General features: G+C 38.8%; 1 protein-coding gene across 1 annotated transcript in view; it reads right to left on the minus strand.

Annotated features, from left to right (window-relative positions):
* Nucleotides 1-23,766, minus strand: part of ZCCHC10 (zinc finger CCHC-type containing 10) — a 28,340-nt gene that overhangs the window by 3,924 nt on the left and 650 nt on the right. The window contains exon 2 of the mRNA XM_043587752.1: nt 5,400-5,564. Coding sequence (XP_043443687.1) covers nt 5,400-5,564 — 165 coding nt within the window. The remainder of the gene's footprint in view (nt 1-5,399; nt 5,565-23,766) is intronic.

A 23,766-nucleotide genomic window follows, 5' to 3' on the forward strand; every position in this document is an offset into this window, starting at 1 on the left:
TTATTAAAACCAGACACTTAATACTTCAAGACTGTGTTCCCTCACATTACTTTTTTTTTAACGTTTATTTATTTTTGAAAGAGACAGAACGTGAGAGGGGGAGGGGCAGAGGGAGAGAGAGAGAGAGAGAGACAGACAGACAGACAGACAGACAGAATCTGAAACAGGCCCTAGGCTCCGAACTGTCAGCACAGAGCCCGATGCAGGGCTCAAACTCACGAACTATGAGACCATGATCTGAGCTGAAGTCAGACACTTAACCAACTGAGCCACCGAGGCGCCCCTACTCATGTTATTTATAAAGAACAAAGTCTGATGATTTTTGAATGAAATATACAAATGGTTTGCTGCTATATTTCTGCCAAAAATACATGCTCTATCGGGTTTTCAAATTACATAATTACTTCTATTACTATAGCACTGTCCTGTAAATTTAACATTTTTATATTCTTGACTTCTCTGTATTTCCTAGATAACGTTTGTATCCTTATTTTCTGAGTCTTTGAATATAAATATATATTTATGTAAAGTTGTCTCACATAATGGAATTACTACAATTATTATTTTCATGGTAAAGTAAGTGGTAGGAGTACATTTATCAATCACACCAGAAAAATTCATGATCACTGAGATTCATACACTTTCATCATTTTATCAGTGAACCAAAAATCAGCAGGTTTTATCTAATAGAGCCATATCTAAAATTCATGTAGTTTTGTGTATTTTTTTTTAAACATTTATTTATTTTGAGAGGGGCAGAGGGGTAGACAGAGGGAGAGAGGGAGAATCCCAAGCAGACTCCACACTGTCAGTACAGAGCCCGATGCAGGGCTGGCTCTTACCAATGATGAGATCATAACCTGAGCCGAAATCGAGAGTCAGACACTTAACTGGTTGAGCCATCCAGGTGCCCCTAGTTTTATGTATTTTTAAGAACAAGATATTCATACCATACAACTAGAAAAACAAAGTAAATGTTGAAATTATTCGTAACTATTATACTTTATTTTATTAAAAATTTTTTTAATGTTTGTTTTGGAGAGAGAGAGCACTAGCAGGGGAAGGGCAGAGAGAGAAGGGGATAGAGGATCAGAAGTGGACTCTGCATTGATAGCAGTGTGCCTGGTGCAGGGCTTGAACCCACAAACCCTGAGATCATGACCTGAGCTGAAGTCAGAGGCTCAACTGACTGAGTCACCCAGGCACCCCTATATTTTTTTAGGACAGGGCTCTTCAAACATTTTTTGCTTACGTTCTTTTTTTTTTTTTTTTTTTTTTTTTTTTAAGAGAGAGAATGACAGAGCACAAGCAGGGGAGAGGGGCAGAGAGAGAGGGAGAGAAAGAATCCCAAGCAGGCTCCATATTCAGTGCAGAGCCTGACGCAGGGCTCAATCCCATGACCCTGGGATCATGACCTGAGCTGAAAACAAGAGCTAGATGCTCAACTGATGAGCTACCCAGGTGCCTCCCTTTTGCTTACATTCTTTTCTTAAAAAATGTTTATTTATTTTGTGTGTGTGAAAGAGAGCACATATGCCAGCAGGGGAGATGAAGAGAGAGAGAGAGGGACAGAGAAAATCCCAAGCAGGCTCTGAGCTGAAAGACACAGGGCTTAATCTCATGAACTGAGATCATGCCCTGAGCCAAAATCAAGAGTTGGACACTTAACCAAATGAGCCACCAGGCGCAGCCCTCTTACATTCTTAATAAAGAATTTGAAAAACTTTTTTTGCCTCTTCCTTTTTTAAATCCAAGTTTTAATATTAACGAAAAGTGTAATGACTCATCTCATATATATAATTTTAAAAGAAAATTATTATATCATTTGGTAATTGTATCCAATGGAAAGTAAATGCCACAATAATTTGATACCTACTGTAATTCACTCAAAAATTATGAACAAGCTTATCTTTAACAGTTGGTACTTTTACACTGTCTTTTTTCCTCACTGAACTTGTACTTTTTTTTCTTTTTGTTTTCTTTTTCTTAAAGTAGGCTCCACACTCAACATGAGGTTCAAACCCACAACTCTGAGATCAGGAGTCAAATGCTCCACTGACTGAGCCAGCCAGGTACCCCTGAACTTGTACTTTTATTCTCGTTTCCCTATAGAAAGTATCCTAATATATTTTTATGGCAAAGATTTTTAGTGATCACTTATGGTATTTCTCAGCAATAAAAACAGAGACCTAACTTAAAATTGTATTTTTTAATTGCATATGATCCTAAGACTTTAAAAGTGTTTAAAAATTCTGAATTGAGCAACCATTACTGATAATACAATTGATTAAAACAATGTAGAAATACATTATAAATTTTAAAGTTTATTTATTTTGAGAGAGAGAGAAGGAGAAAGGAAGAGAAAGAATACCAAGCAGGCTCCAGGCCACCAGTGCAGAACCTGACACGGGGCTTGAACCCATGAAACCATAAGATCATGACCTGAGCCAGGATCAAAAGTTGGACATTTAACTGACTGAATCACCCAAGTGCCCCAATACATTACAAATTTTAATAATTATTACACATCAAAGTAAATTTATTGGAAATGCATCTCTTAATGACATCGAGTGTTTTTCCACTTAATGTATCCATGGATCTTACTGCTAAATTCCAACAAGGTTCAGCATTAATTCAATTCCTATATTTAATTTGTATAGATTTGACCCTAAGAAACCTTCTTAACCTCAACAGTTGGGAATAGAGTTTTGTTGTAGCAATGTCACTGTTTGAATTCCTCCAATGTTGTATTCCATGAGTCACAAAAATGTATGATTAAAAAACACTTTTATGGGCACCTGGGTGGCTCAGTTGGTTAAGTGGCTGACTCCTGATTTCAGCTCGGGTCATGACGTCATGTTTTGTGAGTTTGAGCTATGTGTCGGGCTCTGTGCTGGCAGCACGGAGCCTGTTTGGGATTTTCTCTCTCTCTCTCTCTCTCTCTCTCTCTCTCTCTCTCTCTGCTCCTCCCCTGCTTGTGCTTGCTGTGCTCTCTCTCAAAATAAATAAATAAACATTTAAAAAAATAATAAATTAAAATATACTTTTAAATTGGCAGATCAACTAGGTCTTCCTTCAGGTTTCCTGGGGAAAAAAATTACAAAAGAATTTGCTCCTAATAATTAGAGCTATTCACTTTGTACATATACCACTATTTTGAAAAATGTTTTCACACATGAAGAAAGAGAATGGAAAAGGAGAACTGGCAGGCAAGTTCTTATACAAATTTAGTTTTGAAAAAGTATGTATGAATGTTGATGACCTAGACATTGATTACCTATCTATTCCTGCATAACCCTTGAGGAGCATTCATTTCCACAAACTGGGAGACTGCTACCTTGAAAGTCCATGTGTTTAAGACACTATTATATGGCTAACAGTCCTTATGAAGATGCTGCTTCTCATCTGTAGCACTGAGTACACCTGACACCTTCCCATTTCAGTTTCTAAAACATGTTTACTTACTTATTTCAAAGCAATTTTAATTTTTTTTTTTCAACGTTTTTCATTTATTTTTGGGACAGAGAGAGACAGAGCATGAACGGGGGAGGGGCAGAGAGAGAGGGAGACACAGAATCGGAAACAGGCTCCAGGCTCTGAGCCATCAGCCCAGAGCCCGACGCGGGGCTCTAACTCACAGACCGCGAGATCGTGACCTGGCTGAAGTCGGACGCTTAACCAACTGCGCCACCCAGGCGCCCCTCAAAGCAATTTTAAAAGCTTTATTCAAAGGACACAAAAGGGTAAGTAACACATTTCCAGGTCCCTCCTACCCAGTTCTCCTTCTATAATGGAGCCACTATGGGGCACATGGGTGGCTCAGTTGGTTGAGTGTCCAACTGCAGCTCAGGTCATGATCTCCTGGTCCATGGGTTCGAGCCCTCTGTCGGGCTCTGTGCTGACAGCTCAGAGCCTGGAGCCTGCTTTGGATTCTGTGTCTCCCTCTCTCTCTGCCTCTCCCCTGCTTGTGATGTCTCTATCTATCTCTCAAAAATAAACAAACGTAAAAAAATTTTTTTTTAGAATGGAGCCTCAATTATGACTCTTTTATATTTCCAAAAAAATTTCATTATTCCTTCTCTCCTTTTTTAACATAAATGATAGCATATTATATATACTGTTTTCTATCCTATTTATTTACTTAGTTTAAGTATCTTGGATGTCTTTCCATATCGACTCTATAACAATAAAGGGAACTGGATAAAAAATGGAGTTAGGAAGCTCTAAAGGGGGGTTCTCACACACTACCACTCGTCATTAACAGCAGACCCCAACATGAAGAATAGTACCTTGCATTCTTCAGTAGGAAGTAGCTTACTTTTACCATTCCAGCAGGAGGAAGGACAGTTTTCTTCTTGTCTAGCAATAGCAACAGCCAGGAGAAACTGCCACAGTCGTCCAATGAGAATCTTGATCTCTTATTCTCTTCCAATGGACTTTTGTTTAAAACAGCCCTTCTTGGTGCACCTGGGTGGCTCAGTCGGTTAAGCATCTGCCTCTTGCTTTTGACTCAGGTTATGATCTCACTGTTTTGTGAGTTCAAGCCCAACTTCGGGCTCTGGGCTGGCAGTGAGGAGCCTGTCTGGGATTCTCTCTCCCACTCTCTCTGCCCCTCTTCCACTTGCACTGTTTCTGTCTCTCTCAAAATAAATAAATGAACTTAAAACACAAACAGCCCTTCCCAATTTCCTCTTTTCCCCAATAAAAGCAAGCCCTTCTCCTTTGTTCCCTGGACCTGCCTATGGTTTGCCATGGTTTGTTTGTCCCGGATTGCAATGCCTTTACTATTCCCGAATAAACTCAATTTGCTGGTAAAATAACAACTGGCCATTTTATCTTTCAGGTTGATGGCTCATATAACCTACCTCATAGCCTGCTGTCATTTCACTGGCAGTTAAGACAATAAAGTACAATGATTAAGAACAAGGCCTGGCTGGTTTAACACTTAATCTTTCCACTTACTGACTGTGTGACACTGACAAGTAACTGAACTTTTCCAGGCTCCAGTTTCTTCACATGTAAAATGGGGATAATAGTACGTACATTAATTGTACAGATGTGATGCTTGAATAAGCTAATAGGTGTCAAGAGCTTATATAGCACCTAGGACATAGTAAGCACTCATTAAATGTTAGTCTATACTATCATCTAAATCTGGATAACCACCATGGGACATTTAGTTGTTTAATAAATTCTATAAATAAAAATACTCCTTTGGAGAGTGCCTGGGTGGCTCAGTTGGTTGCGTGTGTGCCTCTTAATCTCAGCTCAGGTCTTGTGGTTGTGGGTTCAGATCCTGCACTGGGTTCTGCATTGGGTCTGAAGCCTACTTAAAAAAAAAAAAAAAAAAGAAAGAAAAAAGAAAGAAAAAAGAAAAAAACTCCCACATGTACACTTACCTTTGTTGTAATAATACTAATCTGTTTTCTTTTTCTTTTAAAGCTTTCTTTAGTTCTGCTGTTCTTGAAGGCCTATGTAGGTATTTTCTTTTTCCTGTGCATTCATAAGTCCAATGTCCAAATTCTAAGCATTTCTGACATCTTACATGTTGCTTATTTGCTTCACTGCAGAGCAAAAGAACAGAAAGAAAACAGAATACAGGACTTAAGATTTTGACTTGACATTTTGTATCCTTAAAAGTACACATAATGTAAATATTTTAAGGTCAAATATAAACATAATTTTATACTTTGTTTATTATGTCAGATTTAATTAGAAGGCAGGACACTAAGTAGTGAAGAACATGGACCTTGGGAGTTAGAACTCCATTCAAATCTTCATTCCTCAATTCCATTCCAGTAATGGCAGACTAGGTAACTCAGACCAACTCCTCAGCTCAGAAATAGAAAAGACAGTCAAAACATTTTTAACAATCTGCTTGAGGCATCAGAGAACTAACAACGGGGTGAAGAATCTAACCAAGCCAAAATATGGAAGAAAATGGAAATCCACAGCAGTCAGCTCTGTATTTAAGTCAACTCGAGCTGGAAGTGTTTGCTCAGCGGGGTAAACCTCATTATAACAAGCCACGGAGATAAGCTATGTATCCAGGGTTAGGTCTCTGAAGATTTATACCCTGAGAATAAACCAACTGTACATAGAATACAGCTCAGCTTCTACTCATCTAGGAGAAAAAGAAAAATCCCAATCCTATAATCCCTGAAATTGGATTAAGATGCACCAAGTAAAGTCAAATAGATGAAAAGAATTGGAAAGGAAAAAATAAAATGTTCATTCCTCACTGATGACATATTATGTACATGGCAAATCCAAAGAATCTACAGATAAAGTATTTTGAAATAATAAGAATTCACAAGATCAGCAAGATTTCAGATTGTGGTCAGCAAACTTTGTAAAGAGTCAGATAGCAAAAATTTTAGGCTTTGCCAATCAGGAGGTAAAATTGAGGGTATTATGTAGGTACTTACCTAACATGAGAGAAAACCCAATTCCACAAATACGTTATTAATAAAAATATTCCACATAAAGGAGGTTTACTAGGGAGACGAATGGAATTCTTTTCTAGAAGATAACATTTCACTCATTTGAGGTTGAAAGTTAGTGTTTCCTACTATCCAACTGACCATACATATATACATGTAATTAACATTCTTTTTTTTTTTTAGTTGAAAGAGGGTGCAAGTGAGTGAGGGGCAGAGAGAGAAAGAAAGAGAGGAGTGCGGCTCATGTTCATCTGAAGCAGGGTTGTATTCATCTGAAGTGGGGCTCCTGCTCACCCAAAGTGGGCACAAGCTCCCCAGATGCCGGACTCAAACTCATGAACCGTGAGATCGTGACCTGAGCCAAAGTCAGATGTTTAACTGACTGAGCCACCCTGGCGCCCTGTAATTAACATTCGTGAGAGCCCACCAAAACAAGCAGCAAGTAGGATTCAGCAGGATTCTATAACAAAAACAGTTAAGATGACATTTTAAAAGGTGATATTTAAAATTTCCTGAAAAATATCAAATACGTAGAGATACAAAGAAAATATGTACAAGAGTTCTTTGCACAATATAAACATTATGAGAGAAATTAAACATCTAAGTAAGTGGCTATATGGAAAAATATACCATGTTCACAAGAAAACTTGGTAATTTCAAAATGTCCATTCTCCACAAACTGATCAATAGATTCAAAGCAATGCCAATGAAAATCAAAACAGGTTGTTTGTTTTGTTAACCAACTTATTCTAAAATGTATATGGAAAAGGCCAAGAATAGACAAAATGCTCTTGTAAAGGAGTAAGTGGGAGAAGACTTAGATTAAAAGTCATTGACTTAATGATACAGCTATACCAATTAAAAATATGAAATTGGAGCAAAGATACACAAGGCCATAGAACAAAACAGACTGCCCAAAAATAGACTAATGTATGTAAGAATACTTATTTTATGACAACCATGGCACTAGACAGCAGTGGGAGAAAAGAAAGGTTATTAAGTGTACAGGGACAACTGGTTATACATATGGAAAAAATGAGACTTACTCTCTACCATATACAAACATTGATTACAGACTGGTCAAAGAATACATGTTTTACAAGATGGTATAAAAAAGGTGACTTGGAGGGGCACCTGGCTGACTCATTTGGAAGAGCATCATCTTGAGGTCGTGAGTTTGAACCACACGTTGGGTGAGGAGATTAAAAATAAACAAACAGGGGCGCCTGGGTGGCGCAGTCGGTTAAGCGTCCGACTTCAGCCAGGTCACGATCTCACGGTCCGTGAGTTCGAGCCCCACGTCAGGCTCCGAGCTGATGGCTCGGAGCCTGGAGCCTGTTTCCGATTCTGTGTCTCCCTCTCTCTCTGCCCCTCCCCCGTTCATGCTCTGTCTCTCTCTGTCCCAAAAATAAAAAAATAAATAAATAAATAAAAAACTTTGAAGAAAAAAAAAAAATAAACAAACAAATGAACAAAAAGTGAAAAGGGCATCTGGCTGGCTCAGTCGGTTAAGTGTCGCACTTTGGCTCAGGTCATGGTCTCGTGGTCTGTGACTTTGAGCCCTCATGGTTCATGAATTCGAGCCGCGAGTCGGGCTCTCTGCTGTCAGTAAGGAGCTTGCATCTGATCCTTTGCCTCTCCTCCTCTCTGCCCCTTCCCTGCTGATTCTCTCTCTCTATAAAAATAAATAAATTATATACACACACACACACACACACACATATGTATATATACATATAATATAATATAATATAATATAAAGAGAGTAAAAAGGGAAGCCAAGCACTAACAGTGCAGAGACTACTTGGGATTCTTTCTCCCTCTCTCTCTGCCCCTCCCCCACTCTCTCATGCACGTGCACTCTCTCTTTCAAAATAAATAAATAAACTTAAAAAACAATTTAGAGAGAAAAAAGGGGAAGGGCCATCTGGGGGGCTCGGGAGGTTAAGCATCCAACTCTTAGTTTCGGCTCAGGTCATCATCTCACGGTTCAAGGGACTGAGTCCCACATCGGGCTCGGCACTGGCAGTGCGAAGCCTGCTTGGGATTCTCTTTCTCCTTCTCTCTGCCCCTCCCCAACTTGTGCTGTCCCTGTCTCTCTCAAGATAAATAAATAAACTTAAAAAGCCTTTAAAATAAATAAAAATTTTAAAAATAATAAATAATAAAAAAAAAGGGAAGCCAAGAAGTTGGAGAAGATGTTACAAATCACCAAGAAAATGACACATCATAGAAAAATAAGATGAAGTGGAAAATGGGAAGACTGCACAAAAATGGGCCTGGGAAACACAAATCAATAATAAACATATAAAAAGTTGCTCTTTAGGGGTGCCTGGGTGGCTCAGTCGGTTAAGCGTCTGATTCTTCATTTTGGCTCAGGTCATGATCTCACCGTTTGTTAGTTCAAGCCCTGTATCAGGCTATGCACCGACAGCATGGAACCTGCTTAGGATTCTGTCTCCCTCTCCCTCTCTGCCCCTCCCCCGCTTGCTCTTTCTCAAAATTAATTAAAATAAACTTAAAAAAAGTTGCTCTTTACTAATCAAAGAAAAGCATATTAAATGCTCAAAGATACCAAGGCATACGTACGTACCAGAAAGAATAAAATTAAAAACTGAGAATAACAAATGTTAGCAAAGATACATAGCGAGAGGAACACATATCCATTGTGTGTATGAATGCAAACCAGTACAACCATTTTGAAAAACATATATACTATAGTTAAAGAGATGTACACTCTATGATCCAGTAGTTCCACTCATAAGTATTTATACAACAGAATTCAATGCACAGCTATACCAGATAACATGTATAAAAATATTGCTTTCCTTTATGTAGCTCTTAAAACTTTTCAAACAATCATACCCTTATAGAAAACTTCTAAGTACAGTTCAAAGAACTATTTTTCCTGTATCATTTGTAAACTGCCAAACTGATGACTCATCAACTCAGAATATTTCATTGCATTTTTCTATAAACTAGGATATTCTTCTAGGTAACAAAGTAACCATCAAAGTCAAGAAATTAAAATAGATACATTCCTACCATTTAATCTTCAGACCCTTACATTTAAGGGACATCAAACGTCCCAACAATGTTCTATATAGCAAAATCCAATTCAGCATCTATGTTGCCTTTGTAAAGTCTATTTGATTTCCTTCTGTCTAATGAGTTCCTTAGTCGTATCCTGCTTATTAAGACCTTAACAATTTTGAAGATTACAGGTCAGTTATTTTGTAGAATGTGCTTCAATTTGAGTAGCTTTCAAGCTCACTCATGCGATTATCAGTAGGAAGCTTCAGTTCCCTGCCTGTTGACCTCTCCACAGATAGGGCTGCCTACAACACGGTTTTCCCCAGAGGGAGTGACCAAGGCAACTTAAGAAAGAAGTCATAATTTTTTATAACCTAATCTTGAAAATGACATACCATCACCTTTGCTGTACTCTGTTGGTCACACAGACCAACCCTAGAATAACTTGAAAGGAGACTGCACAAGAGTGTGAATGCCAAAAGGCAGGGATCATTGGGGGTTATCTTGGAGGTCAACTACCACATCTGAGATCTCTACATGATTAGATTCAAGCCATGCCTCTTGGCAGGAATGTAACAGAAATGGGCTGTGTCCTTCTCACCATATTCCTACCAGGTGACACAAGATGGCAATTTGTCTTATTACTGATGATATGCACTCTGATTCCTTGATTAAGGAGGGTTGACCAGAGTTTACATTCTAAAGTTACTTTTTGTACTTTTGTAATTATGGTGGTTGTAAATGATGTCCACAAATTCTTTCATACTTTTCACTTCAAAAAGGGAAGCCCTAATTCCCTACCTTTAAGGGTGGCTTAGATTTAGCATCTTGCTTCTAACAGAATAAATCAGGATGGTGTGACTTTGAAGATTAAGTCACTTAGCTGACATGTCATGCAGACACTGAAGCAGCCTCTAGGGAGGCCCACGTGGTGAAGAACTGAGGCCTCCTGCCAATAGCCCTGTGAACGAGCCATCTTGGGAGACAGATCTGCCAGTCCTGATCAAGCCTTCAGATAACTGCAGCCACTAAGTTCTGGGGCTCTCGTGTGGCTCAGTTGGCTAAGCGTCTAACTCTTGATTTTGGCTCAGGTCATGATTTTACTGTTTGTGGGATCGAGCCCCATGGTGGGCTCTGTGATGATGGTGCACAGTCTGCTTAGAATTCTCTCTCTCCCCCTCTCTCTCTCTGCCCCTCCTCTGCTCATGCATGTGCACTCTCTCACTCTCTCTCAAAATGAATAAATAAAAATTAGGGGGCGCCTTCGTGGCTCAGTTGGTTAGGAATCCAACTTTGGCTCAGGTCATGATTCCACAGTTCGTGAGTTTGAGTCCCACACCAGGGTCTGTGCTGATAGCTGAGAGCCTGGAGCCTGCTTCAGATTCTATGTCTCCCTCTCTCTCTCTGCCTCTCCCCAGCTCGCACTCTGTCTCTCTCAAAAATAAACAAACATTAAAATAAAATAATAAATAAAAAGAAGCCACTAAGTTCTGGGATGATTTGTCACACAACTGTAAGTGAAAACTGATATAACAATAAGTATTTTGTGGGTTGGTATTTCAAAGTACATAAATATCTTGCCCACTAAGTTTTTAGTTCATTTATTCATCTATCAGTATGAACTCATATTTTTCTATCTTATTCAATAAGGTATAATTTGTTACATGATTTATGTTGATACTCAGATTGTCCTAGATGTGGTCAGTGGAAAGGAATCCTTTCAAGCTGGGTTCTGTGTCCTTTTGACATGACTTCTTCATTTTGGGGATACTTTCTTGCTCTCTGGTACAACAAAAAATGTTAGGCACATCTACTTTCCTTGTCCCAGCCTGCAATCAGACTGATGGAGCCATGATGATATTTAGAGTCACATTTCTCTTTCCACTTAGGCTCTGACACCTCATACCAAATTATACTTCCCCTTCCCTGTGTAGATATTTTCTCCATTAGGGTGATAACTTATGCTAAATTGCTCCTCTGTGTGGACACCTTCCTCACCTTGCTTGGGATCTGATACCCTACACTGGACCTTCCCCCCACTTTAGGGATCTGACACCCTGCAGTGGCCCTTCCCCCCACTGGATGCCCTCCACACCCTGCTGATGCTAGAGATCACTTCACACATCTATGTAGATGCCCTCCTTACCCACTTCAGGTCCAATACTCCAATGCCAAGTCAACCCTGTGCATGGAGGCCTATCTTGCTCTACACTACTTAATGGCTTTAGGGGTGACTTGTTCAAGAAGGGAAGAGGAAGAACTAAAGAATATAACAGCATGACTTGTAATTTCCTCAAAACTGGAGGGGTGCCTGGGTGGCTCAGTGGGTTGTGCATCCGACTTTGGCTCAGGTCATGATCTCCCAGTTTGTGAGTTCAAGCCCCATGTAGGGCTCTGTGCTGATAGCTGGGAGCCTGAAGCCTGCTTCAGAATCTGTGTCTCCCTCTCTCTCTGCCCTCCCCTGCTTGTGCTCTGTCTCTCTCTGTCTCTCAAAAATGAATAAATGTAAAAAAAAAAAACCCTGGAGATAACATCCAAGTAGAATGGATAATTTATGGTACAGAATACAGTGAAATACTTCATAATATTAAAAATGAACAGGGGCAACTGGGTGGCTCAGTCGGTTGGGCATCCGACTTCGGCTCAGGTCATGGTTTCGTGGTCTGTGAGTTCAGGCCCTGTGTCAGGCTCTGCGATGATGGCTCAGAGCCTGGAGCCTGCTTCAGATTCTGTCTCTGTCTCTCTCTGCCCCTCCCACACTCTCACTGTGCTTCTCTCTCAAAAATAAAATAAAAGCATAAAAAAATAAGAACAAAAAAAAATGAACAAACTTCAGAGATTTAAGAAGCCACATTATTCAAAAGAATCCAAATTGTCTGATTCTGTACAAAGTTCAGACACAGGCAAAATTAAACTCCAGTGCATATAGTTAGATGGTAAAAGCACAAAGAGAAGCAAGGAAAATATTACCATAAATGTTAGGTGACGGATTACCTTTGGGAAGGAGGAAGAAGGTCATGAGTGGGAAGGCCTTAATGGCTTTTGGTAGACTGGCAATTTTATTACCTGATCTGGGTGGTAACTGATATGGGAAACGAAGGCAAAAGAAAAAAATTAAATTTCCTTACTACTTACAACCCATTGACAAGTCCTTCAAGCAGGAACAGTGACCTTCCTGGGGTAGCTCAGCTGCCTTGATGTTGACACTTTACTAAGGGCAAAAGGCAATCTTAGCTTAACATTATTCCAATCCCTCAGGATCCTGTGATTCTACTTTAAACATGTAAGAAATTCCTTAGGAAATTCCTTTATCTCTACTCCCCAAGATATATGTCAGCAATTACCCTTCAAGCATACGGCCTACTGATATACATCTTCTGAAGGGTCTCATGACTGAGGGTTTACTAAACAGTAATAAATGACCTCTTCCTAATAACAGCTAGCACCCTCAGGGTCCTGGAAACCTTGTTTTCAAAATTCCTTGGAGACTTTGCTGTCCCTAACACTCTTGCAACTTGAAAGTTTAAAAGCAGTCACCTGTCACAAGCCCAGTGTAGCTCTTTCTGCCCACAGGTTCTTTAATAAAACCACCTTTTTGCAGTGAAGATGTCTCAAGAATTCTTTTTTTTTAATTTTTATTTAATTTTAATTAATTTTACTTTATTTTTTTATTTTTAAAAAAAGAATTTTTAAAATCTTTATTTATTTTTGAGAGAGACAGAGTGAGAGCGGGGGAGGAACAGAGAGAGCGGGAATCCAAAGCAGGCTCCAGGCTCCGAGCTGTCAGTACAGAGCCCTAAGCAGGGCTTGAACTCATGAACCATGAGCTCATGACCTGAGCCAAAGTCAGACGCTTAACCAACTGAGCCACCCAGGCACCCCTCAAGAATTCTTTTTTGACTGTTCACTCCAAACCCAAACATTTCCACATCGGTAATCAAGTAGAATGTTCCTTTATAGTAATTTATTAAGTGGCATAGTTATGTCGTTTGAACTTTTTTGTACATGTGCTTTATTTCACAACAAAGGCTTTAGAAAATCTTGGCTTTTGGGGTGCCTGGGTAGCTTGGTCAGTTAAATGTCCAACTTCAGCTCACGGCATGATCTCATGGTTTGTGGGTTAGAGCTCCATGTCAGGCTCTGTGCTAACAGCTTTAGAGCCTGGAGCCTGTTTCGGATTCAGTGTCTCCCCCTCCTCTGTCCCTCCCTCACTTGCACTCTGTCTCTCTCTTAAAAATAAACATTAAAACATCTTTTTTTAATCTTGGCTCTTTCACTACATAGCTGTATGCTCTTCAGCAAACTGATTTTGGAATCTTAGATTCCTCTTCTAAAAAATGCAATAATACCCACTTTTACTATGTTATTGTGAGAATTAGATGACACCATAACCAGGGCTTATATTCATCATGTGCCAGGAATTTAGCTAAGTATCAGTTATGAATAATCACATCTATTCTCCATAACAACTCAGTGAGTTTGAAAGAACTATCCCCACTCTATAGACTAGGATGTATACATAGCAAGCAGTAAGGCATCTGGTATAAAGTAACACACAATTAATTGGGAGTTATTATTGCCAATCTATATATTGTATCTGGATTAATGATACATGGCACTTTAAATTTTCTCATAACATGGTTGCATGATGAGATGCTGGGTTCTTAATTTTGACCTAGAGCAGTCACCTTTTTTATCCCTGGAGAACACATAATTGGTGCTCAGTAGATGTCTGTAAAACGATTACTGAAATAGGTAAGTGTTTAAGAGGACATATATTGCTTATAGTGGGCTTTTCATTAGTTAATTCCTGCATTGTGGACCAGGTTCTGTAATCTTGACGATAATTTAGTTTTAGCATCTGTCCAAAATTTAATCCTAATCTGAAGACTAATGTTACAATTAAAGAACTAAGACTATTTCAGTAGATATAGTATTAAAAGATAATAAAAAAGACCCAGATTTTTGATTAGTAATAGTTCTTAAATTTCAGCAAGCAACCTCCAGAGCCATGATGATAATTTCAGACTTTATCTGAACATGTAATGTCATAGCAAACTTTTAAAATCATCAACCATAAAACATTCTATGGACTTAATATTAGCTTTTGAGGCAAAAAGAACCATTAACACATTTAACACATAACAAATAATTGTAAAGTGCACCCCAATAATAATATATTCAGAAACATTAAAGACAATTTGTAAATAGTGTAAAATCATGGGCACACCTAGATCAGTACGTTGAGTGTCTGACTTTGGCTCAGGTCATGATCTCATGGTTCTTGGGTTCAAGCCCCATATCAGGCTCCCTGCTATCAGCACAGAAACCACTTCAGATCCTCTGTCCTCCCCCCTCTCTGCGCCTCCCCAGCTCTCATGCACTCTTTCTCAAACATAAATAAACATTAAGAAAACAAAAGTGTATCAGGTGCCTGGGTGGCTCAGTCTGTTAAACGCCCAACTTTGGCTCAGGTCATGATCTCATGGTTTGTGAGCTTGAGCCCTGCATCAGGCTCTGTGCTGCCAGAGCCTGGAGCCTGCTTCATATTCTGTCTCCCTCTCGCTCTGCTCCTCCCCTACTCACTCTCTCTCTCTCTCTCTCTCTCAAAAATAAACATTAAAAATAATTTTTTTAAGTGTATAATCATGACTCTCCTACAAATACATACAAAACAGCCTGTGAATAAACTGTTGAAAACAAGCAAAAAAACAAATACACACAAAACAAACACACGTCAAAGGTTTAATGATAAATAAAAGAACTAGTAACAGGGTGCCTGGGCAGCTCAATCGGTTGAGCATCTGACTTTGGCTCAGGTCATCATCATCTCACACTTTGTGGGTTGGAGCCCCACGTTGGGCTCTGGGCTAACCGTTTGGATCCTGAAGCCTGCTTTGGGATTTTATGTCTCCCTCTCTCCCCCCTCCTCACTCGCAATGTCTCCGTCTCTCTCTCTCAAAAATAAACATTAAAGGGGCGCCTGGGTGGCGCAGTCGGTTGAGCGTCCGACTTCAGCCAGGTCACGATCTCGCGGTCCGTGAGTTTGAGCCCCGCGTCAGGCTCTGGGCTGACGGCTCAGAGCCTGGAGCCTGTTTCCGATTCTGTGTCTCCCTCTCTCTCTGCCCCTCCCTCGTTCATGCTCTGTCTCTCTCTGTCCCAAAGATAAATAAATGTTGAAAAAAAATTAAAAATAAATAAATAAATAAATAAAAATAAACATTAAAAATGCATATATTAAAAAAAATAAAGGAACTAGTAAGATGGTGTAACTGGTTCAAAAGAGAATTTGATCATGAATGCTGAAATGGGGGTGCATAGGTGGCTCAGTTGGTGAAGAGTCTGACTTAGGCTCAGGTTGAGATCTCACCGTTGGTGGGTTTGAGCTTCGTATTGAGCCCTCTGCTGCCAGCACAAAACCTGGCTTCAGATCCTGTCTCCCTCTCTCTGCCCCTCCCCAGCTCTCAAGTGCATGTGCCCTCTCTCAAAAATAAATAAACATTAGAAAAAAAAAAAAAAGAATGCTGAAATGAATTTACAGACAGTTAAAAACTAGTCAACAGTCACATTGCAAGAATCAATCATAACATATATGTATGGGTAAGAATCTTTCCTATCAATTTTCTACAACTTACAAAGTTATAAAATAGCTCAAAGACAGTGATGGATAGGCTCTCACAGAGTCACACAACCAGTAAGAGTGGGTTAGACACGACATCTAGTAATCTTTTTTTGAAATCCATTTCAAAGCCTTTCACAGTATTCCCTAACAATGAAAATATGATTGGTAGTGTAAGGAAACCTCTCAGAATCAAGAAAATAAAGTATTCTCCAACTCAGAGTTTATTTTCCCCAAATTAATAAACTTATAACTTAAGATCTCAGCTATTAAAAATATTATCCACCAGCAATGTGTAGTTTTCTGTTGTTATAAATAGAACATTCACAAATATCTAAGGCCCATCTATGATTGACATGTTCTAACCATTAATTAACCACCCCTAAAAATACTGATCTCCACAGAATGCTGAATGAGGCAGACCTTTAATTTTAAAGTAAACAAGATTAGCATTTATTTCTACCCATGTGAATACTCTATTCAAAAAATATTCCATTTCTATACCCTAAGCTGAAGCCCAAAGCAGTGTTCTAGTTATACAGGTTTGTTTGTTTTTTTTATATGAAATGACCTTCTTTGATACCTAAAATAGTAGGACATGCCTGCTATATTGACCTATTGTTGGCAGAGGTAGAGAATGGGCACTCCACATATGGTAAGATATACGTTCATTTTTTAAGGTTTATTTATTTATTTTGAGAAGGACAGAGAGAGTACAAGTAGGGGAAGGGCAGAGAGAAAGGGAGGAGAGAATTCTAAACAAGCTCTGCACTGTCAGTGTAGAGCCCAATGCAGGGCTCAAATTCAGAGAACTGTGAGATCATAACCTGAGCTGAAATCAACAGACACTTAACCAACTAAGCCACCCTGGTACCCCCAAGATATACATTCTTAACTGCTGGTAAGAATCTAAGTTGCACAGACTTTCTGAAGGGCCATTTGGTAACTACAAGAAAATCTTAAAAATGTACATACCAAAAAAAACAAAAAAGATAGTATAAATGGTCATTATCTACCTAAAAAAATCCCTAAGAATCTAAAACAGAGCTACAAGAATATATGAGTTTAGCAAGGTCACAGGATACAAGGTCAATATACAAAAGTCAATTGTATTTCTTTTTTTTTTTTTTTTTGGTTATTTATATATTTTGAGCGAGAGAGGGTATAGGAGGGGCAGAGAGAAATGGAGAGAGAGAGAATCCCAAGCAGGCTCCGCACTGTCAGTGCAGAGCCCAACTGAGGGGCCAAACCCACAAACCATGAGATCATGACCCGAGCAGAAACCAAGTGTCGGACACTTAACTGACTCAGCCACCCAGGTGCCCCTAAAAGTCAACTGTATTTCTATATACTAGCAAGAAACAATTGGAAAATTGAAATTAAAAAATATATTATTACAATACATAGAGATAAATCTGATGAAAAGTCCAACACCTCTACAGTGAACTATAAAACATCGGTGAGCAAAGTTAAAGGCCTAAAAAAGATGAATACACACACATACACACACAGATTAATGCATAAGAAAACTCAAAACAGTTAAGGTATCCATTCTTCAAAAGCTGATCTATAGATTCAGTACAATTCCAACTGAAATCTCAGCAGTTTCTTTTATGTAAATTGATAACCTGATCCTAAAATGCATACAAAAATACAAAGAATCTACAATAGTTGCAATGACTGAAAAAGAACAAAATTAGAACACTACCTGATTTCAAGACTTATTATAAAGCTACAGTTATCACCACAGGGTGGTGTTTACAAAATCAAATACATCAATGAAACAGAATACAATCCATACACATACATGGGCAGCGGTTTTTTTGACAAAGGTATAAACAAAATTCAGTGGAGGGGATACCTGGGTGGCTCAGTTGGTTGAAATGTCCAAGTCTTGGTTTTGGCTCAGGTCATGATCTCACAGTTTTGTAGAATTAAGCCCCACGCTGGGATCCACATTGGCAGCGTAGAGCCGGTTTGGGGTTCTCTCTCTCCCTCTTTTTCTGCCCCTCCCCCAGTCACACTGTCTTTGTCTCTCTCAAAATAAATAAATTTTAAAAACTTAAAAAAAAAATCAAGTAGAGAAAAATGTCTTTTCAACAATTGGTACAGAACAATTGGAATGCAATGTGCAAAAATATGAACTTTTGAAAAGTTTGCCAATTTCTAATAAGATTTCCCATAAAATTACTAGTTACTATATGGTCAAGCAATCCACTCTTAGGCTATTTATGAAAGAAAAAGGAAAACTTAAGTTTACACAAAAGACTACATGAACCTTTAATAGCAGTTGTATTCAAAAGGAACACCAAACTGGAAACAATCAAAATGTCCTTAAACCGGCAAATGGATAAACAAACTTGTATATCCATACAATGGGATATATTGGCAATAATTTAAAAAAAGGGGCACCTGGGTGACTCAGTTGGTTAAGCATATTACTTTGGCTCAGGTCCCAATCTCATGGTTCGTGGGTTCGAGCCCCACATTGGGCTCTCTGCTATCAGCACAGAGCCCGCTTTGGGTTCTCTGTCCCTGCCACCGCTCCCCGCACCCCCCCCCCCACCCCTAACGCACTTGTTCTCCCCCTACCCTTGTTTCTCCCTCTCTCTTTCAAAAATAAATAAAAATGAAAAAAAAAAAGAATGCAATATTAATATGTGCAATAACTTTAGTGGATCTCAAAGGAATTAACCAAGTGAAAGATGATGGACTCAAAGGCCACAGACTGATTCTATTTGCACACAACATTATGGAGAAGATAAAATTACAGCGATATTGGTTTCCAGAGGCTGATAAGCGCTTACTTACAAGGGGTCATGAAGAAATTTTTCATGATGGAAATTTTTCTATATCTTGATTTTGGTGGTGCTTCCAAGACTATAGTTATCTGTCAGAACTCACAGAACTGTACATTAAGAAGGATGAATTTTGGGGGCTCCTGGCTGGCTGAATTGGTAGAGCATGTGACTCCATCAACCCTCAGTTTGTTCTCTTGTCATTAGGAGTCTCTTGTGGTTTGTTTCCCTCTCTTCTCTTCCCCCCACCTTCCCATATGTTCATGTGTTTTGAGTAAACCTGACTTTTAAAAAAAATACCCATACTGGGACACCTGGGTGGCTCAGCGGTTAGCATTCCAACTCTTGACTTTGGTTCAGGTCATATTCTCACAATTTGTGAGACTGAGCCCCATGTGCTGATAGTACAGAGCCTGCTTGGGATTCTCTCTCTCCTCTCCCTGGTCCCCCTCCAAATAAATAAATACACTTAAAAAAATGTTCTTACCAGTTAATCCAGAATAATGGATACATATATGCAAAAATTTAGTTGTGTATTTATTATGGGAAGTATAATATGGTTTATAAGATAAACTTGACAGATGGTAGTTACATTTGAGGTGAGCACAGCATAATGTATAAACTTGTGGAATCACTATAATCACTATGTTGTACCCCTGAAACTAAAGTAGCATTGTGTGTCAAATATTCTCAAGAAAAAAAAAAAAGAGTAAACTATCCAACAGCAATGGAAATGGCCAGAAAGTTATTGTTTATCCATAAAGAACACTACGAGGCCATTTATAATGTTAAAAAATGACCTAAAAGGTTATACATTAAAATGTAAAAAATGGTTGGGGTGCTTGGGTGGCTCAGTCGGTTAAGCATCCAACTCTTGGTTTCACTCAGGTATTGATTTCAGTTTTGTGAGTTCGAGCCCTGTGCCTGGCCCTGCAGCTGGTAGCCCGAAGCCCACTTGGCATTCTCTCTCTGCCCCTCCCTGACTCACACTATCTTTGTCTCTCTCAAAATAAATAAATAAACTTAAAAAAAAGTGTATAAAATTATTATCTTTGGGGTAGGGTTATAATACATTTTTTCTTTATCTGTATTCTCTAACTTTCCTACAATGAACATGGAATGCTTGTGAAATCATAAAAAAAAATCAAGATATTTTTTCAAGTAACATATAACTAATGAGTACATAAGAGTGCTAAAGGCCTAAGAGAAATATCTAAACCTCATACAAATAAATAAATATCCTACCGAAAAAAGCTGAGAGTAGTGAAAAATGTCAAGAACATCAAAATTGTTTTGTGTTTCAGTTACATCTAAAGCACAAAGAACTGGGGGGAGGGTGGATGGGGGGGCCGTGGAGGGTGTGGAATAAAACACACAAAACCAAAAGGGACAGACTCATTATTTTGGGTGCTAGGCAAATTGGTCACCAATGTCATGTTATAGGCTAAGAGAACAAGAAGGATTATTTTTATTTTTCTTCATTCTTAACTCAAACACAATTATATGTAGAATGAAAAGAGTAGAACTGAATCCCAAGATAGTGAGGGGTGGGTAACAGGGCCCTTCTATCCATCTGAATGTGTTTAAGTCACATGGCCCAAGTGACTGCTCCCCAACATACCAGATTTTCCAGGTGACATGACTGTACTGCTACTGGTAATGTGAGAAACCCTGGCATACATGAATGGTGCTGAAAGTCTGAGAGTAGGCAAATGCTGTTTTGACTTTCAAAGTGGAGAGAAAGGTAGATTCCACAAACTATGCCAGTGAACTTGACATCTATTCCAGGCAAAATTCTGGCTGGATTTATTAAATCCATTCAAAAAGAGAAGCTCGATCACGAAGTATCAAATCATTACAGACTAATACTCTTATTGGTTTCTGGGTATATGTATTTCAATAAGGCATCTAGGAAATAGATCAGTTGAGCATTATGGACAAAAGAGTACTGTTTAATAGGTTGAAGTAAATGTATAGTGGAGTATCTAGCAATGGCCTGAGGGCTTGGTCTTTAGTTTGAATTTGCTAAACATTAAAAAAACAATTTTTTTAACTGTTTATTTGAGATAGAGAGCGAGCATGAGCAGGGGAAGGGCAGAGAGGAAGACACAGAATCCGAAGCAGGCTCCAGGCTCTAAGCTGTCAGAGCAGAGCCTGACAGCAGGGCTGGAACTCACAAGCAGTGAGATCATGACCTGAGCCGAAGTCGGACGCTTAGCTGACTGAGCCACCCAGGTGCCCCTGATGTGTTCAACATTTTATAAATGACTTGGATGAGAACAGAATACAGATGTGCATGTTTATCAAACCTATAGCTGACACAAAGCTAAGAGGGATAGATAATACAAAGAATAACCAAATCAGGATCTAAAAAGGTCTTGACAGGCTAGAACTCAATGTGAAATTTAACAAGATGAAATTTAACAAGGGTAAAAATAAGTCTGACACTGAAGTCCAGAAAATCAATGCAAGTACGAGGCAGGGAAGCTTGACATGATAGCAATTCAAGTGGATAACATCTAGGGTTTTTACATGACTAAAATCACAGTTTAGGTCCAAAGCTAGAAAGTTAGAAGGGAGCAGGGTTTAGCTTCATCAATATTATTTTCCTTTCAGCTCAAATAAACTGTTTGATAGATAGAAAAATGTAACAGGTTGATTCAGGAGGTAAGTATGTACTTCATACCCAAGCCAAAGTTACATAATTCTCACAGATGCTGAAGAAATGGTACTGGAATTCAGTGGAAGGTTTAGCAGAAGAAATGATCCGAGATAGTGCAAGGTTCTACAAATCTACTTACATATAAGTAGATGTAATTACAATTTACAAAGTGAAAATGATTTCATTTCAATTGATTTAAAGTTAACTCTGCTGAATGGGAAGTTCAAATGTAGGCTTTTTTTTTTTTTATTAGTCCAACTAATATCCTCTCAATTAGGATCAACAGGGCACTATCTGGGGTCATTTTTTCTGTTAAACTTTCCACTGAATTCCAGTACCATCTCTTCAACATCCACAAGAATTATTTTTCCTCTATTAGTCCAAAGACTCTTAAAAAGAATGACAACAGTACTTTCTCACTTCACCTAACTAAATAAATACTAAAAATACTTTAAAATATGTTATTACGGAATATATGGTCTTTATAAACAAAATTAAAACTTTTTGATGAAGATAAAATGAAAAATAATGGTTACTCTTCTGCTTTCTGCCCCCAAATACTCCCTAAACTCTACTGGACTTCCCTAATTTCTAAAGGTCTCCTTCTCCAACTCCCTGAGGACTTGGTCTTTATACCATGACCGCTTTTTATCATACACCATTTATTTTCTTCCCCCAAAAGATTAGAAACTCCTAAAGATAAATCTTTTACTTCTAAAGATAAGTCTTTTACTTCTGTATAGCTCATTTACCAAATACAGGCGTTCCACAGAAAAACAACATTTACTAAACTCTCTGACACTTCTTAAATAAGAAATAACAATATTCTTTAGATACTAAGTCTTTCACTTCATATAAGTGGATATTGGTTGGTTTTACCAATCTAGCATTCACTACCTAACCTACCTATCTAGCTCATCATTGATTTATAAAGATCCATCCAATTGTGCTGGTAAAAGAATGAGATCTGCTAATCAAAGCATGGCAATCCCATAGACATGATTCAATCTAGACAATGAGATGCCATCAACTTAAAGTTGGACAGATATAAAGGACCCTAGTTATAGTCACTCTATTCTTGACTTCAGAATTGTTTGACTTCAAAGCCTTCTCCTCCAGGAGGCATATTACCTTGACTCCCTAGGTGTAAGCTCAAGGAACTCTTCCTCAGGTGTGACAGGTGGAATTCATGAAGAACAACAAAAAATAATAAAAAACAGAAGTGTAAAGAGAAACAGATAAATATGCAAGCTAACTATGAGTGATAAATTATGGACTTGCAAATGGTAACAACATGAAATGCCAAGAGAATGAAAAAATGGCAGTTCAGGTGTACATGTTGGAAGAAGAGAAAAAAGGCTTTACCAGAGAGGGGTGTCTGGGATGATTCCTGCATTATGCATTCACAGCAAACCTCTTGTGCCACTGACTCTCGCTCAATGGCCACAGTGGCCAGCTTTTAGTTCTTAAAAATTAAAGTTCTTTCCTGTCTCAAAGCAATTGTCACTTTCTGGATGGTCTTTCCCCAAATCCTCTCATGACTGGCTCTTTTCTAATTTTTTTTTTTTTTTTTTTAAGACAGAGAGAGGGAGGGGATGAGAGAGAGAATCTTAAGCAGGCTCCACTTTTAGAGGGAAGCCCAAGGAGGGCTCAATCCTGACCCTCGATCACCACCTGAGCTGAAATCTTGAGTCAAGATGCTCAAAGGACTGAGCCACCCCATGAGCATCTCTTTTCTCACACTTGATCTCTGTTCAAATGCTACCTCTGCAGGCATTCCTTTTCAGTCCAACCAACCTAAACTGGACCTTTCTTTCCATCACCTCTTATTTCCTTCAAAGCTCTTATCATCACCTATATTTACTTAAAATGTTTAGTTGTTCCACTCTTTTCACCAAAGGAATATAAGTTTCCTGAAAGCAATATTTCCGGTCTTGAACACCTCCATTTCTTTAGACCCAAATTCTGGCAGAGAGCGGCATAATATTTTAATAAATATTAATTAAAATAAATTAATATTTACTGAAGAGAATGAATGGCAGAAAGTGAGAAGATAACTTGGGGAGAAAAATCGGCGTTGTAGTCAGGGTTCCTGGGGAAGGCGATAGGAAGAGGGCAGGAAAAGCCAGCTGGGTTGGAGACTTCACAGGGAGTTGAAGGTTTACGTCGGTGAGACTGGAGGGTGTCGAATCAAGGCTTCAGGCTTCCCGG

The sequence above is a fragment of the Prionailurus bengalensis genome, chromosome A1 (genome assembly GCF_016509475.1).
Source record: "Prionailurus bengalensis isolate Pbe53 chromosome A1, Fcat_Pben_1.1_paternal_pri, whole genome shotgun sequence".
NCBI classification, from domain to species: Eukaryota; Metazoa; Chordata; class Mammalia; order Carnivora; family Felidae; genus Prionailurus; species Prionailurus bengalensis.